The sequence below is a fragment of the Gorilla gorilla genome, chromosome X (assembly GCF_029281585.2).
Source record: "Gorilla gorilla gorilla isolate KB3781 chromosome X, NHGRI_mGorGor1-v2.1_pri, whole genome shotgun sequence".
NCBI classification, from domain to species: Eukaryota; Metazoa; Chordata; class Mammalia; order Primates; family Hominidae; genus Gorilla; species Gorilla gorilla.
This window is the reverse complement of record NC_073247.2, coordinates 120,456,359-120,474,619: the sequence shown is the minus strand read 5'-3', so window position 1 is coordinate 120,474,619 and position 18,261 is coordinate 120,456,359. Positions and strand designations below refer to the sequence as shown.

The 18,261-nt window shown below is 35.2% G+C and overlaps 1 protein-coding gene across 1 annotated transcript in view; it reads right to left on the bottom strand.

Annotated features, from left to right (window-relative positions):
- The window catches only part of COL4A5 (collagen type IV alpha 5 chain), a 256,931-nt gene that overhangs the window by 16,353 nt on the left and 222,317 nt on the right, over positions 1 to 18,261 (bottom strand). Inside the window, exons 38-44 of the mRNA XM_004064693.4 lie at positions 15,601 to 15,681; positions 14,594 to 14,692; positions 14,005 to 14,055; positions 12,700 to 12,885; positions 3,550 to 3,683; positions 438 to 510; positions 233 to 304 (exon numbers count right to left, since the gene is read on the bottom strand). Coding sequence (XP_004064741.1) covers positions 233 to 304; positions 438 to 510; positions 3,550 to 3,683; positions 12,700 to 12,885; positions 14,005 to 14,055; positions 14,594 to 14,692; positions 15,601 to 15,681 — 696 coding nt within the window. The remainder of the gene's footprint in view (positions 1 to 232; positions 305 to 437; positions 511 to 3,549; positions 3,684 to 12,699; positions 12,886 to 14,004; positions 14,056 to 14,593; positions 14,693 to 15,600; positions 15,682 to 18,261) is intronic.

Below are 18,261 nucleotides of genomic sequence, written 5' to 3'. Positions count from 1 at the left end.
GCATTTTTGTTGATCCTGCATTTATCTTAACTTTAAAAGGTCTGCTATCAATATTATGTTAATAAAATAGAGAATTTAAGAGATTAGTAAATAAAGGCAGAGCCTTGTTTATTTTGCCTCAGTTGTTGGGGACTTAGCCTCCGATGGTCTGGCTGAAAGACAGAATGAAAACTTTCAAATTCTTTAAAGCATCTAAGTATCAGGTATAACTATCTTCAGGAATAAGTCTTACCTGGAGGACCAATAAGTCCCGGTTCCCCCTCAGGGCCAGCTGATCCAGGTACTCCACTGGGTCCTTTCATGCCTGCACAGAAGGTACATACAGTTTTATGGCAAAGCAACAGGGCTACAACCTTTACCCAGTCAAATCAGAAAATGGCTATCTTGCCCCAGAGGAGTTTAATATAAAGGGAAACCACAAAAATCCCTTCAAATACCTGGGAATCCTGGAACACCAGGGAGACCAGGATCTCCTTTCATTCCATTGAGACCCGGCCGGCCAGGATTACCCTGAATAAATAAAATCATTAATGTTACAAAAAAATTGCAGCGAGGGGAGGAAGGTGAGTGAGGGCATAAGAATTACATAGTGGCATATAGCACTATTTCTAGAGTCAAACTTCCAAGACTGTAATCTCAATTTTGCCTTATAGTAGCTTGTGTGAATTGAGTTGATTATTTAACCTCCTTGATTCATAGTTTTCCCACCTCAAATTTGGAGAAAATAACAGTATTTACTTCATAGGGTTGTGGTGAGAATTAAATAAGACAGTTCATATTGTTAAAATATACCCCTGGCTGACAGACAAAATGAACTTCCCATGGCTAACTGAGGTGCGCAAAGTTAAAACACAACCAACTGGCCGTGGTTGGGTAAGGGAAATGTCACATACCTTGTGTTCTTGGAAAGACGTTGTAAAAGTGTCACAGGATCTCCCTTTCTACAATCAAGTCAAACCACTGCGAAGATAAACTGTGGCTTGAACACACCCCCTGCCCATTGGCCATTTGAAAGAAACATCTGGCAGACTTCTGGCTTTGGTTTTGGAAATCACCTGATCAGGGCTCAAGTATTTCAATCAATCAGAACTGACAAGTCTGAATCCTTCATTTGCATAAATGGACCTGGTTGAGAACATGGGTGAGAACTTTCCCTACTTAAGCCAAACCCTCCCTTTGTTCTTCAGAGATCACGCTTTCGCTTGTACTGAAAGCTGTGCCTTCCCAATCCGCAGATTACTTTTTACAGAAAATAAAGCTCTTCCTTTTTCTCCTGTAGATCTCATTGTCTTTTGCTGACAATATTAAGTGCTTAGAAGACTGGTGTGTGGTGTGTACTTAATGAAAGGTAACTATTATTTTATTCTTTCTTTTTTCTTTCTTTTCTATAGAGATAGGATCTCACTATGATGCCCAGGCTGGCCTCAAACTCCTAGGCTCAAACAATCATCCCCCCTCAGCCACCCAACTACAGGAAGAATATAGAATAGCAAGATCATATAGGAGGCTATTGCTCTACTTCAAGTGCAGGACAACGAAGCTTATGTTAGTAAGAATGAAAGAGGAACAAGCCTGGAGCATCTTATTATGAAATAATATTAAAAAGTGCTAAAAAAATAGTTGGAGGGAAGTACATATCAGAAAAACATCAAATCCAGCTTGAAGGGGCTTCCAAATCTGGAACAATGAGAGCATCGAAATAAGTAATGATAGTTTAGAAATTGTAAATTAGTGGAAAACATGAGAAAAAATGAGTCAAAAATGATAAGAAATGCATAAGTAAACCAGAGAGAAGGGAGGGCTCTTGCTTACAGTAGGACTGACTAGTATATGTGGAGGTAGTGCTAGAGTTGAAACAACATCATTTTGCCACTATCCCACTAGAGATTGGTTGAGGCAAAATCATTAATAGATGTTAAATCTAAGGGAAATTTTTGATGAGTATTGGTATATTTGCACTATCTTAATGTGCCTTCCTACAGTTTTATTAGTTGCAAGGAAAAACCTAATGATACAGTGGAGAAACTGAGCAACAACTTGACTGGATGATCAAAACTAAAACCACAAATGAGAAGCAGATAGACATCATGGACCTCCTTATCGGTTAGCCTGAGAAGGACACAGAATCACTCATGTAGTATTCCAGCTGGGGATGCATAAACTGAATCTAATTATGAATAAACATCAGGCAAAAAAGGAATATTCTATTTAAAAATGGGGGTGGCGGTACAATTTCTTAAAAATGTCGAGGTCATGAAAAAAAGAAAATAGACTTAGGAACTGTTTCAGATTAAAGAAGGCTAAAGAGATATGACAATTAAATGCAAAACATGACTTGGCCTGGATCCTGTACTGGAAGAAGAAATGCTAAGAACATTATTAGGTCATTGGACCCAACTGGAATATGAAAGATAGAAATTAATGTATATCTATGTTAAATTTTCTGAAGTTAATAAGTGTACTGTGGTTATATAATTAAAAAAAATTTAGAGACAGGGTCTTGCTATGTTGTCCAGGCTTGTCTCAAATTCCTGGCCTCAAGCAACCCTCCTGCCCCAGCCTCTCAAGTTGCTGGGATTACAGGCTGCAGCCAAGACATTTGGTAAGAATTTTATAAAATATAAACAATCCCATAGCTTTTTATTGTCATCTTATAATAAAACATGAGAATATTTTTAATCTTAAGAAATCTGCATTAAAATATTTAGTGGTAAAGGGGTATAGCAGGTGAAACTTAATTGTTTCTGGAAATATGCATATTTATAGGGAGTGAGTAGAGAATGAGTAAACAGAAGTAAATTTTTAAGTCTAGGTAACTGGAAGAATAGTGATGGCATGGGGAAAAAGATTAGATTTTGAAAAGCTTTAAGGACCACTACTTTAAATACTTTTCTTCTGCCATAAAGCAGTCTTCAGAATTAAAAGACAGTCCAGATTGTGTTGACTGCCAAATCCACCAGCAATCATCTTGACCGAATGGAGGCAGTTTTGAGAACCCATAAAGAGGAATGTGACTCTCTGCTCTGGGTCACTCAAACCAACATAGAAAGCACATGAGTGGATATGTTATTATTCTCTTTTTATAGGTGAAGACAGAAACCCAGTGTCTGCTTTCCTCATAGATACAAAGCAGAAGTGTGCAGGGGAGCTGACATTTGACCCTAACTTTATCTAATTTCAAAGCCTAAAAGATGCCTCTATTCACCATAATTACTTCTCTATGGGTGGATTCATCTATATGCAATGCTCTAATATGCATGTCTCCTTTGCATAAATTTGCTTTCACTGAAATGAAGGCTACTCAAATCCAAATATGCATACCAAAGACTCCAGGTGAAGTATCTTTTCAGGAACTCTGACTATAATATAGCAAAGTCCCTTTAGGAGACTATAGGAAACTTGCCTTCTACTGTCTTTTTAATTCGCCAGTGAGCCACACATAGAACCTTGTCTAGTGAGTGTTAATTAAAACGATGCAGCTTAGAATTCACATTTTGAATACAAACACCCACATTCTTCTCTCATCAGATATCTACTTCCATTTCCTACCTGGAGTCCTGGTGGTCCTTGATCTCCTTTCAAACCAGGCAAGCCAGGTAGCCCAGGTTGGCCTGGATTTCCCTTCTCTCCTTTAATACCTCCATTTCCAGGGAGACCTGGAGGACCTTCTGGACCTGGTAGACCTTAATAATCCACAGCAAATGACGACATTTCAGTATAGTGTAAGAGTAGCATAAAAGTCAGGCTTTTAAAATATCAGTCATCTTCCTATTAGTTTGCAGAATAAAACCCACACAACATTAAAATATCTAGACCTATGCTGATTTCCTTTCTAATATAAATTGAACTGGATTCTTTTTGTTATGAACACTGATTTGCAGACTCTTTTAGTTTACATTTTATTATATATTAAATTCAATAAAATAACATCTAAAGAAAAAGACTCATGGCTTAACAATGTGTGGCTCTGTAATTCTTAACAAAGAGTTTGACTTAAAGTTAAATTAAACAGAAACTGTAGGGCATTTTCTCAAATTGGAGCATGCATCAGAATCAACTAGAGGGCTTGTTAAAACAGATTCCTGGGCCCACCCCAAGAGTTTTGGATTCCGTAAGACTGAGGAGACTGGTCTGAAGGTAGTGAGTTATCTCAATTGATTGTTCAGTTATAGATTGAACTCCTTGTTCAACTCTTTCCTCCCTTCTTGTTACTGCACTTGACCAGTCTTAAGAATAAATAATTTAGAAAAAAGAGACTTAGGAGAGGCCCAATAATTTGCATTCTAACAAGTGCTTTGTGGAAGCTAAAGCTGCTAGTTCCAGGACCACACTTTAAGCATCACTGCTGTAGGGCAATCAGAAATTCAAGCCATGTCTCATTGTGATTAAAATCAAACTGCTTTATTGGTAAGTAGTTACATTTATTCAGCTTTTATTACTATGCAATACAGATAGCAATTTAAGCAAACTAATTTCATTTTAGTGATATGCTTGATACATAGGAATTTTTTTAAATGTTAGAAATTTATTGAATCTATAAAGTACTTTAAAATTCATTTTTAAAATGTTTTCATATTCTTTACATTTTAAATATTTTTCAAGAAAAATAAAGAATTCTGTATGTATCTTGTGAATAAACAAAATAATTTAAAACAGGATTTTGCTTAGCATTTTTACTTTTGCTGTGTTTTTAATTTCTTTTTCTGAATAAAGGTATGAGGTCCATTAAGCAACCAGGGAGATCTTATCATTGGCCAAGTCTTTTGTCACCAGGTGGCAAATAGGTGTTACTTGCTTGCAGAGTGTTCAGTGGCTGAGGCTGAGACTAAGTAATCCTGCCTTAAGAAAATAATTACAAAACCCTAAATAATGAACAGCCAATAGTTAGCATTTACACCTTCTCTCCTCTAGTCATTTCAAATTTTATTGATTTCAACAAAAAATGAAGATATGTAGGGATTATTTTTTGAGGAACTATAATAGGCACTTGTTATGAATTTAGAATAGAGTTCATTCTTATGGACAAAGGGTTGTCTTTTTAATCTAAAATAAAATTCAGACTTTAGTTCCCTTTCCAATACTCTTAAGATTCAGAATCAATGGCAAAATACTAACAAGGCAGAATGACACTGTGATTAAGAACACTGGACTTTGGAGCTAGAATGCTGGGTTACAAATACAGCTCCATTAGTTATTAGCTGTTTGACTTCAGTAAGATTATTAATCTCCTTGGCTTCAATTTCTTCTTCTATAAAATGGAATTAAGAATAGCACCTACTTTAGCAGGTTGTTCCAAGGATTAAATGAGATACCATGTAAAAATTACTTAGCACAGTGCCTGGTATATAGTAGAAGCTATGGAAGGACTTTTTAAAATTATTATTATTTTCTTTATTAGTAAAATTGAAGATAAAAACATATCTTAAAATATGAGCATCTTTTTAATCTTTCAGGTATTTCTATGTAATTTCATAATATAACATGACTCTATCTGGCATATGAGAAAGAGGAAGGAGATTTACAATAGTACAACAATTGTTTTACATTTAAACAATTTAACTCATATAGTCACCCTAGCCTGGCAACCAGTCAACACAGAAATTCCCTTCTCAATCATAACGAAAAGGTTTAGTACATTGTACATTTGAATAAAAAAACAGAACTTCAGTGTTCTAAGCAAACTTGTCAATTTAATCCACAATGTATGATTTGCACTAGAAATTAAGTAGCAAATCAGCTAATTATGAAAAATAAATAAACTGTGAATCAACCTGATAATAACAAAGTAAGATGGGAAAAAAAGAAACCTTTTATGACCCTCTACTCCATTTTAAAAGTTATCAGAACACTGTATCATCTGAAATAACCTAAGGCACTGCACTTTTCGAAATTAAAAAAAAAAATGGGAAACTTGCATGTTAATTCAGACCTGATGTTTAGAGTCCTTCAAATTATGAGTTATTAATTACATAAAGAACATATAAGTTTTATTTTTAACAGTATTCAATAGTATATCTCTGCCATCACTGAAAATAGCCATAAATACACAGATCAGGGCAATCTGAGAAAACAAAATTTTGAGAAAATAAAATCAATATTCAGAGATTACAAATAGGTCATATGCTTGCCTAAATATTTTAATGCAGTCTTGAAGGTAAAAATAAGTGTATTTCCGTTTAAAATTCAACATGTCTTTATGTATTGATTACTTATTATAAACAATTGCAAACACAAAGACCCTAACGTCATTTGAAACTTAATTATAATCAAGTCACATTACCTTCATCAAAATGTTAAAACCCCAGCTTGAGGATAACAGCACTCTTCAATGACTTCTGAATTATAGCAAAAAATTGCATTTCTCTTATCACACACACAAAGCATTAAAAAAAAAAAAAAAACGAATTGACCAGTGAAGAGTCTAACCTTGAAAACCTGGGAAGATCAGAGTTCACCAAAGCCCAAAGATCGATGTTAGCAGTATCAGACATCACACAGTACAAAATAAGATTATGAGTTAGAAGTGGTTCACATTATAGTACAAGTTAAAACAATAATGTTCTTTGCCAGCATTTCTTATACTTACAGCATAATCAGTATGTAAACAGAACCATACAGAAGTATAGAGAGCCAAACTGTTTCAAATAGAGCTTATTCTAAAGGATAAGCTGTTGGTCTTCGTTAATCCAGAAAATAGAAAACTCTACTGAAGACATCATGTTAACACTGCTACTGTGGCTTTCCAAAAATTAGCTTCTCAAAACGTTAAAGTTGGCTAGATAGTACCATTTCACCAACAGCCTTCAAATTCCTTTAGCAAAGGGGTATTTTTGGATTAACGCTGAAGTTTATCTTGGCTTGTGTTATCTTTTAATAAAAACACCAGGTGCCAATTTCTTGATATGCTCAGACTGCTTCAAGAAGATACAGTTGACTTTAAAGGCCTCATTGGCAATAAATATAAAGATCATGGGTTACAGAATAGAAAAATCAAAACATGAATATACGATGGCCATTACCAACTGTACTTTTGCTTGTATTTGAAAAGCATTTCATGAAGCCACATTCTGATTTTTTTCATAATTTACCAGGAGGTTTTCCTATTACTATTTATTGAATTATTATTATTATTATTATTATTATTATTATTATTATTATTATTATTTGGACAGAGTCTCACTCTGTCACCCAGGCTGGAGTGCAATGGTGTGATCTCAGCTCACTGCAACCTCCACCTTCTGGGTTCTAGGGATTCTCCTGGCTCAGCCTTCCGAGCAGCTGTGATTACAGGCACCCACCACCACGCCCGGCTAATTTTCCTATTTTTAGTAGAAACGGGGTCTTACCATGTTGGCCAGGCTGGTCTTGAATTCCTGACCTCTGGTGATCCACCCACCTCGGCCTCCCAAAGTGCTGGGATTACAGGCGTGAGCCACCATGCCTGGCCTATTATTATTATTATTATATTATTATTATTATAGTACTTGCAATAAGTTACTTAAGGAGAAAAAGCCAATATATATTTGTACAACATTGAACACAAAAATAAAGATTCAACTTTTCCAAGATATGAAGCCTATCAGTGAAAGGGTACTTGAAAATGTTTTGGCATGCAATATCCCACCCCAAACCACAGAAAATATCATATTTACTCTATTATTATTCAATGCACATATTAAGACAGGCTATTCACTATTAAAAGAAGGATCATTAAATAAAAAGATTAAAAGCCTACAAATAGAGCACCTCTTGGTTAGTGTTAATTGACTAAAAACACAATTTTCTTTTCTTACAAGTCTTGCTATGATTTATAAGCACCAAATGTTAGCAGAGAGAATAAATTGTGCTAGAGCAATGAATCCTAGGAGTTAGAAGACCTAGGATCTATTTTTGACTCTGCTACTTAATAACTATATGACTTTGGGCAATTCAATCTTTCTGAGTATGGTTTTTTACCTGTAAAATGGGAATACTGGTATCTGCCCTAACCTCCCTCACAGGAATGTTTTAAAAATCAAATTCAAGTTTTAAAATACTGGCCTAATGTCTGCCATGTGCAAGGTGCTACAGGAAACACAAAGATGAGCAAGACTCAAACTCTGCCCTTAAGATGCTTACAATAAAAGTACATTATATGATGTAAATTGTGGCATGTCATATAAACAGAAAACATTATCATTATCTCCTAATAAAATTTGCAAAGCATTTGATACTTTGAAATTCAGAAAGCTAAATATTGGCTTCTGTTTATTTAAATTGTTTCTAAATCACAGACAGCAAATTAACTCAAGACAATACTTAGAGCAGAGTCTGGCCACAAAATTAGTTAAATAAATTAGAATTCCCAACTAAGACAACTCAGGGTTTGAGTAAAGACATTTTATATATGTGTTTGATATAGAGGGACCAATAACAAGAACTCTCAGCAAAATATTTCATTGAAATATGACATTTCAGCCTGAGTAATTAGCAAGGAAAACTGTGGATCATATCATAGCAAAACTTCTAAGACTCTATTTTAAAAGGCAACATTTTAATGAGCTATATGCCAAGTCAATTTTTTTTTGTATGAGGTTCACAATCCATTATTTTTCAACTATGTAACAAAGTTAAACTGAAAAAGAAAACAAAACAAAAACCTAAAATATTGTCCATAAGTAGTGATTACTAAAGGTATACTGATGAATTGACTGGTATATTTTAAATTCAGTTTCCACTTAAGGTTGTAGTCTTGCAAAGAAGAAAACATCACAGAGACCAAGTTCCAACAACTATGCAATTTAGAGCACATTTTGTAAATAAGAAATTGTTAAATTTCTTTTAAAGGAATGTGGCTACTTTTCTTTTTCTTCTTTGAATATATTATAGTAACTCAGAAGATAGAAATCTCCTAGCTAACAGTAGAGTTTAGCAGTAATCAAAGTGGCAAAATTCTATGTAGGTCAGATAAGGTGGGACTCAACATTACTTCAAAGTAACCACCTAGTCTTTGCTTTATCTTAGTGATAGTTAAATAGTATGCACTGTCTTAATCTTTTTGATGACATCATTTAAGAAGAACACAAGAAGCAATCTGGTTGATGGAGGTGTTGACGGAGCTTTTGAGGTAACAGAAAACAAGAAAGTGGATGCAGCGAACAGTCTGCTCCCTGTAGAATAGACACCTAATTGATCACTGGGGAGCCTTAAGTCAGAGTCCCAGTTATGCCACTAACTAACAGTATTACCTTGAGCAAGTTTCTTAACCTCTTTGGGCCTCAATTTTTTCATATGTGACAAAGATTCCTTGATCAAACTTTAGACAGGCTCCTCTGAGCCCTCCTCTCAATTAGGCCTCATCCTTGGGCCTACTTTTTGGCCTTCCAAATCCATTTACATCAATAATCCTGCTAAATCGGTTTAGAGAGAGTCCCTTCACCCCGATATCTGATCAAGTTCCTCATCTCCCACCTTTGATGTCTAAATCCTTGGCCTGTTTCTGGCAAAAATCCTGTTGGGCCAGTTTAACAAGAACCCACCCCTCTCTACCCTTGATGTCTCCTCTTAGTAATTTTCCACTACTGGCCCTCTCACTCTGCTCCTTGGCTGTAAATAATCACTTTTCTTTGTTGTATTTGAAGTTGAGCTCAGTCTCTCTCCTACTGCAATAGTTTCTACTCTAATGCAATAGTCCTGAATAAAATCTGTTTTGTGGATAATTTCTCCTTGACATAGGTAAAACTTAGGTCCCTTCTAGATCTGACATTCTATGGTTCTATGAAACAATGAGTTTGCAGTGGAGTAAGAAACTAGAGAATCAATTCAGGTAGAAACAAATGGCTCCCTAAAAATAATCTTGAAAAATTATGCTTTTTTAATTTTATAAGATGAAAAAATGTCCTGCCATTCTCAACAGCCAGATATCATGGGGTATACTATTATCTCTTTTGATTCTTTCTTAAAAATTTGAAAAGGACTATTTATTTTGAATAACAATAAATACATTCAAATATTTGTGGCTCTTTTTACTGCTAATTAGGTAAACAAACATCTTTCACTAAGAATCAGCAATTTTCCATTAGGTAGCTCTTGGTAATTGTTCTTTGGTGTGTACTATTTACACATGTATAATGAAAATAAGATTAAGAACCTTGTAATCTGTGCTGGTTGCATTGATTTTTTTTTTTCTCTGTGCCTATTAGTCTCGCCCAGGCTGCGGTGCAGTGGTGCGATCTCAGCTCACTGCAACCTCCACCTCCCAGGTTCAAGCAATTCTCCTTTCTCAGCCTCCCTAGTAGCTGGGACTACAGGCGCACACCAACACGCCTGGATAATTTTTATATTTTTAGTAGAGATGGGGTTTCACTATATTGGTCAGGCGAGTCTTGAACTCCTGATCTCAGGTGATCCACCCGCCTTGGCCTCCCAAAGTGCTGGGATTACAGGCATGAGCCATGGTGCCCGGCCCTATTAGTCCATTTTTAACAGCAGTAGAATTGAGAACTTTGTGACAACCCAAAATGTGAAGGTGGGATAGTTTGAAAACCTGCAAAAGATATGGCAAGTTAAGAATTACATATTTTCAGGATCTGATAATACATATTATTGTTTAAAAAAAGAATGTCCTTTTGAAGGATAGTTCAATTCGTTTGCATTAACAGATATAAATTAAACATAAGAAACAGACTCCAAAGAAAGGTAAAATATATAAGGCTGTTTTCGGTACTACAGATTTTCAACTGAAAATGACACAAATATATGAATTTTTAAATGTTAAATTAGTTTTCCTAGTTAGGTAATTTTGGGTCTTTCCAATAGACAGAAACACTGGGTTCTATAAGTTCCTAAAAACTTAAAGAGATAAGCCACTATGTAAGAATTGAATTGGCACATATGCTCTTAAAATACATTCAAACACTTGAAAACATTTGGTACAGGTATATAAGTTTCAAACTTCATGCAGTTACTACTTTGGAGTTAAGGAGCTAACCTGTAGGACCTGGATAGGGATCAAAGTTCACCAAGGCCCAATGTCATCATTAACAAAAAGGAAAAATATCAAAACTGTTAGAAATATCAAGAAACTAAAAAGCATTACACTAAATACTTTCAAGTTAAAATTTATTTCAATAAAAGAATACTCTGAAAGTTCATATCCATGCATCTGTATATAAACCAAATTATCACCACTTAGTGACAAAACTAAAATGAAAACAGCACACTGTGGCGTATTTTTAAAGGCCAAAAGTCATTGCTATCATAATCATTACTATGAGCTCAGACTAAGAACAATCAATTCTAAGAGCAATGGGGTTTACAACTCAGTTTTAATTTATAGTTTATGAAATAATTTGAGAAGTCACAAACACTCATCAGGTGTGCATTCTTCTAACTACTTTTGTTATTATTTCTTTAAAAATGTAATTTTTAGGACATCTTTGTGACTAATGGCTTCATAGCAACAAATTTCAAAGTAAGGTTCAACAGTGAGCTCATTACTCATTCATTACTAGTAAGAACGAATAACCACAGTGATGATTAAAATATAAAAAAGATAATAGTTTGGTTTATTTGAATTACTGCATGCAAAACCAAGCAAGATACTTGCTTCAGTTCTTTACATGCAAGAGAGTTAACATGGCTGAGGAGATTTTCACTGGTTTTCTTCAGTAGTATACAAACATAAAACCTTAAACAATACTTTCCATCAGATTATGTCAGATCAGATAAAATTTGGTTTTGAAAATGATCCTCTGAACACAGTATGTGATCCCATTTAATTCATGTGTTTAGAACATCTTATTAAAATGAATTCCAATCACTTTAGATTTTACTGTAATATAAATAACATTTTTCATTTTGAAATGCACTTATATAATGTCAGAGACTTTCAAAGAATAAAAGGACATTTACTTCCAAGTTTTCAGTGACCAGAAATATAAAATTTGAATATCAAGTCTCAAAATCTGTTCATAACCTATCACCAGTGACTAGGCTCAGCAACATTAATCAAGGATGAAAACGAGCATTTCCAAAATTAGTAAAATGAAATGACACAGCACAGATACAAAATGAAAAGGTGAACATTGGATGCAAAACTGAGACTACTAGAGCAGTGAACACAAGACAAATGAGGTATAGACATGAGGTTGGTATGAAGAGATCACTAGTCAATTTGATCATGCTGTGATGTTGGAGATAAATTTGATTGCCTAGTTCCTATAGAAGATAATTTTTTTAATTGTGCCTGGTGAGATTTGCTGATCGTATGACAGAACCACAGCAATACTTCTGGTATGGACCACAAGCATCTATTGGGTGATCACTAAAATGATTTCTGTGATGACATGCTGAGAAGCTCACATTTAAAAATGCAGATGGCATTTTGCTGACAGGTTAACAGTATAGTTTTACCTTTTAGTAACAAGACTAATAAAACTACCATTTCCTTTATTCCTCCAAATTGTTTTACTTCCTCTATATAAATGATGAAATGCATTACTAAAGCAAATTATTAGAACCATGGAAATAGATGGAGTTAGCTATGAACCAAGCTATTTACTTGTAAGAAGTTATTATATCACAAATTTTAAAGTCTTTTTTTTAACATCCTACAATGCACTGGAAAAATTCTAAAGTCTTAAAGACTGAATAACCTGCCAGCAAAACGAAATACATGGACTAATAAATAGACCATTCTCCTACCACTCACAGACATACCTGGTCTCCCAGGAGGACCTTGGGGCCCAGGGTTGCCTTTAGGTCCTTCCAGAGCTGGACCCGGAGAACCAGGAGGGCCTGGGGGACCCTGCACACCAGGGAAACCGTGAAAGCCTGGTTCGCCCTTTGGACCTGGAAGGCCAGGATTTCCTGGAATCCCAGGTAATCCTCCATCACCCTTTTGGCCTATGAAAGTAAAGTATAATTAGAAGATAAATAATACTGGGTTACAAGCTTGCCTATAAGGTTAGCTATTCACATACATTAAGGCAATTAATGGAATTCACAAGAGTCATTTCTATCTCCTACCAAATCCCAAATCTACCCAGAAAACCATCCTTCCTATTAAATATATGCATTTGTTAGCAGAAGTATTTATTAGAGTATACATAGAAATGTAGAAATAATAATAGCTTTCATCCTAAAAGGTATCCTTTGTGTTAAGACAGAGCAATGATACATCACCAATAGCTGTGAGGAAAAAAAGTATAAAGTATCTTCAAAAATAGTTTCAAGATGGCTGGAGGAAATTTCTAAAACAAATATTTTGAGTCTAATTTTAAGACTAATGAAAGATATGGCTCTTCAATGGTTGTCATGTGTCCCCGAAGACCATTCTACCCAATATTTATAATCACCGTCTAGCAAAATTGTTCTCAACATTTTTTCTCTACCTCTGACACTTTTAAGAGCAATATAACAGTGGCACATTAAAGTAATAATTTCCATGTTGGTATCATGGGAAGGATATCTATCTGACTTTACAGGAGATATGTGTATGGTTTGAGAAAATCTCCATAAAATGGCCAGTCATCATTTCAGAACATAAACATACATGTCTGTATGTACATTCAGTCCTTCTACTATTTGGTGCTCACAGTAAGAGTAAGCACAAAAGAGGGAGGGTAGATGTGTGTGTGCACACACACATCTACCCAAATATGCAAAACATATATTAAGACTGAAATTTCCAGAAACATTTTTATTATTGGCGTATATTTCTACAGACTTTTCTTATCTTCCTGCAATTTTGCCTTCTTTCTTTATTATTTCCTCAGCACTTATTTATGAATTTAGTGAAGAGATCTCTACATGTAAATTTCCTTAAGGATACGTTTTTATTTAACACCACTCCTTAAACTAAGTTGCTAAATAATAAATGTTTTAACGTTAACACTCGGTTTGAGTTTTCTGGGTTCTTACATGCATTTTATGATAGTAAAAGGTGGAGATGGAAAAATAGATGTATTTGGAAATAATCTCATTTTATTATAGATTGATTTAGCATGTTTTATTAAGGTTTACCAGAAAGTCCTGGAAGTCCAGGGGGTCCTGGGTTTCCAAAGCCTGGTTGACCTGTCAGAGTACAAAACAAAACAAAAAAAAAACTCAAGTGGATAATACAAACTGAAACAAGGCCAAATTATTTTTAGATCATTGAGGTTTTCATTAGGTGCAGCAATGTATATTATATGAAACATGCAGAAGATTTATTTCCAACATAGAACTACAATTCTAACATGAGAAAATGATCTAAACATATATTCTATTTCCGATGAATGTTAAATATATCTATATGCTTATAAGAAAAAAAATCAATGAAATATAGATTGCATAGTAAACCACAGAGAAATTTGCAAAGGCTAGGTAACTTCTTTTTGATATAAAAAATTAGACAAGAAAAGATATGGGTTTTTTTTGTAAGAGGCAACTTGATCAAGATACATGAGCTAATAGTCTCAGGATGAAGAGGAAGACGGTAACTAGGAAAAGGGGAAAGTGTGTGGTAGCTTAGTAAGAAAGAAGATACAATTTCACTGTGGGTAATAAAAAGGCAAGTTAAATTCAACACGGAGAAAATTAGAAAAATAGGAAAAATGAAAAAATACAGCACCTGGTTCACCCTTCTGTCCAGCTGGTCCAGGAATACCATCTTGACCGGGTTTGCCTTTTTCGCCTGGAGGCCCTGGTTGCCCAGGACGACCTCCACCACCTGAAAAATTGAGTACAGCAGGTTACACCCAGTTTTCCAATTTCCAACTCCCTTTTACTTCCATATGCTCCCTTCTTTATCCAAAAGAAACAAGGTGCTTTTGAGACACTCCTTTGGATCACAAAATGTTATAAAGATATGAAGGAGGATAATGAAAATAAGGAATAGTCATTCAGCATCTAAAACCTTTCAGTTCTTCATTTTAATATAGTTTCAGAATATCTAAGAGAGTAAGGTGCGAAGGGTGGTGGGGAGAATTATAGGCCTCATATGGGGCCAAGAGAAGTTATTTACTTTAGAAATCAATAAACAAACTTACTTACTACAGCCTGCCATTCTAAAAAAATCAAAGCTTCTATTCTAGGACACTTGAATTAACTCTCCCTGGAAAAAGTGGGCCTAGAAAATAAGGTCACATATGATCATTTTAAGTCCTTTTTTTTTTTTCGAGGGTCTTGCTTTGTCACCCAGGCTGGAGTGCAGTGGCACGATCTCGGCTCACTGCAACCTTCACCCCTTGGGTTCAAGCACTTCTCGTGCCTCAACCTCCGAAGTAGCTGGGATTACAGGAGCCCATCCCCATGCTCAGCTAATATCTTGTATTTTTAATAGAAATGGCGTATCACCATGTTGACCAAGCTAGTCTCGAGCTCCTGACCTCAAGTGATCCTCCCACCTCAGCCTCCCAAAATGTTGGGATTACAGGCATGAGCCACTGTGCCCAGCCAATTTTAAGCACTTTTTATTAAAAGTTATTCATTCTGTACCTCACATGCAGTGTTAAGTGAATGAACACTATATTTCCTTGTGTTGAAAATGTTCACAGCTGAACATGATTTGACTTTCCCAAACTTAATATGATAAACATTAGTTTTATAAAACAGCAAGCTGTTATTTTTCATGCTTACCTACAGGACCAGGTTCTCCTGGAAGGCCGGGGTTCCCAGGAGGGCCACTAATACCTTTTGGTCCAGGAGGGCCTGGGGTTCCTAGAGTAAAGAGCTCAATTTAAAAATGAAAGAAAAACTGCATTGCTTTAAGAGCTACAATTCAAACTTACAATTTATAGTGCTAGCATAGAAACAGCGAAGAACAAAAAGAAACCCAAAAGATGCTGGTGTTTGTTGGCTATTTTTAATAATAATTTTATGTTTTTAACCATTTATCCTGAAGTTGGCATTATTATATATTCATAAACATAAAAATAACTACCACCATATTATACTGGTAGGATTTGTAGGACTCCATTTTATGAATATACCATAATTTAAAAACTCCATTCCTCTTGCTGGACTTTTGGTTTATTGACAGGTTTTAGTTATTACAAATATCCACTTTCCTATTTATAAAAACCTGTTTTATTTCCAGCTTTTATCTATTATAAATAAAGCTGCTATGAGTATTTCTGCACAGGTCTTTTTGTAGACCACTGCCTTAATTTATCTTAGGTATATAACAAGAAGTGGAATTGCTGGGTCAAAAAGTAGGTATATGTTGTGTTTTATTTAAAAATTGCCAAACCATTTCACACTCAGAACAATGTGTGGAAATTCCAATTGTTCCAGATCCTTGCACAACCTTTGTGATGATATCAGTTGCTGTAATAACAGACATTCTGGTGGGTATGTGGAGCTACCTCATTGTGGTTTTAATTTGCATTTCTCTGATGGCTAATGACATCGATCACCTTTTCATGTGATTATTGGCCACTTGTATATCTTCTTTTGTGAAGTATCTATTCAAAGTTTTCTCCATTTTTCAAAATTGGATAATACATCTTGTTATTATTGAGTTATTGAAGTTTTTTACATATCCTAGATATCAGTAATTTGTCAGGTATGTTTTGCAAATATTTTCTCCTTGTCTGTGGCTTTCCTATTCATTTTCCTAGCGGTGTTTTCTGATAAAAGTAGTTTAAAAATTTAAATCTAATCTATCAATTTTTTTCTTTTACAGTTACTGCTTTTTGTATCCTAAGAAAATCTGCCTATGCCAAGTCACGGAAATATCTATCTATGTTTTCCTCTAAAAGCATTATGGTTTTAGCTTTTATGTTCAGACTAAGATCTAATTAAAAACATTTTTTTTTCTGTATGATGTAATGTATGAATTAAGTTTTGTTTTTTCCCCATACGAATATCTAGATGTTTCAGGGCCATTTGTTGAAAAGAATTTGCTTTCTCTAAAAAATTTATTTGATACCTTTATCAAAAGTCAATTTATTGTATATTAGTCTTTTTTATCCTCCATATTCTGTTTCGTTGATCTATTTCTCAATCCTTATCAAGTACCACACATTTTTTTTCTTTTTGTAATGGAGTCTCACTCTGTTGCCCAGGCTGGATTGCGGTGGCGCGATCATGGCTCACTGCAACCTCCACCTCCCGGGTTCAAGCGATTCTCTTGCCTCAGCCTCCCGAGTAGCTAGGACTACAGGTGCATGCCACCATGCCCGGCTAATTTCTGTAATTTTAGTAGAGACAGGGTTTCACCATATTGGCCAGGCCAGTCTCAAACTCCTGACCTCGTGATCTGCCCGCCTCAGCCTCACAAAGTGCTGGGATTACAGGGGTGAGCCACTGCGCCCGGCCTCGTTTTCAATATTGTTTTGGATATTCTATGTCCCTTTCATTTCCATACACATTTTAGAATCCATTTGTCAACTGTTACCAAATAAAGGTTGTTGGGTTAAACTGGAATCACTTTGAATCTATGAATGACTTTAGAGGCAACTGGCATCTTTTTTTTTTATTTTAAGTTCTGGGGTATGTGTGCAGGATGTGCAGGTTTGTTACACAGGTAAACGTGTGTCATGGTGGTTTGCCGTACCTATCAAACCATCACCTAAGAATTAAGCCCAGCATGCCTTAGCTATTTTTCCTGATGCTCTCCATTGCCCTGACCCAAACACCCTGCTCCACAGGCCACAGTGTGTGTTGTTCCCCTTCCTGTGTCCACGTATTCTCATTGTTCAGCTCCCACATGTCAGTGAGAACATGCAGTGTTTGGTTTTCTGTTCCTGAATTAGTTTACTAAGGATAATGGCTTCCTAACAATTTTGATCTTCCATTCCATAAGTATGACCTATCTCTTCATTTATTTTGGTATTTAAAAGTCTATCATAGCAGGTTTTATAGTTTTCAGTGAATATACCATGCAAATATTTTCTTAAATTTACCCCTAAACACTTCTGAGGCGAGCCAAGATACAATAAGCCCACTACAGCCTTTTTTTCTCACTGATTATAATTTAAAACTTGACAGAATACAAAAAGCAACTATTCAAAGACCCTAAAATAAATACTAACAAGCATATTTAGGAGGGAAGTAAAAACTTAAATAATGACCAAAAGGATAGTGCATTAGTTTTCTCTTGCTATGTAACAAATTACCACAAAGTTAATGACTTAAAACAATACCCATTTATTATCTCACCATTTCTGTAGGTAATATTCTGGGCACAGCTAAGCTGGATTCTCTCCTTAGCAATGTTACTATGGCTATGACATCACTAGGTGATAAAAGCCTTGTAGTATAGTTTGAAGTTAGGTAGCATGATGCAACCAGCTT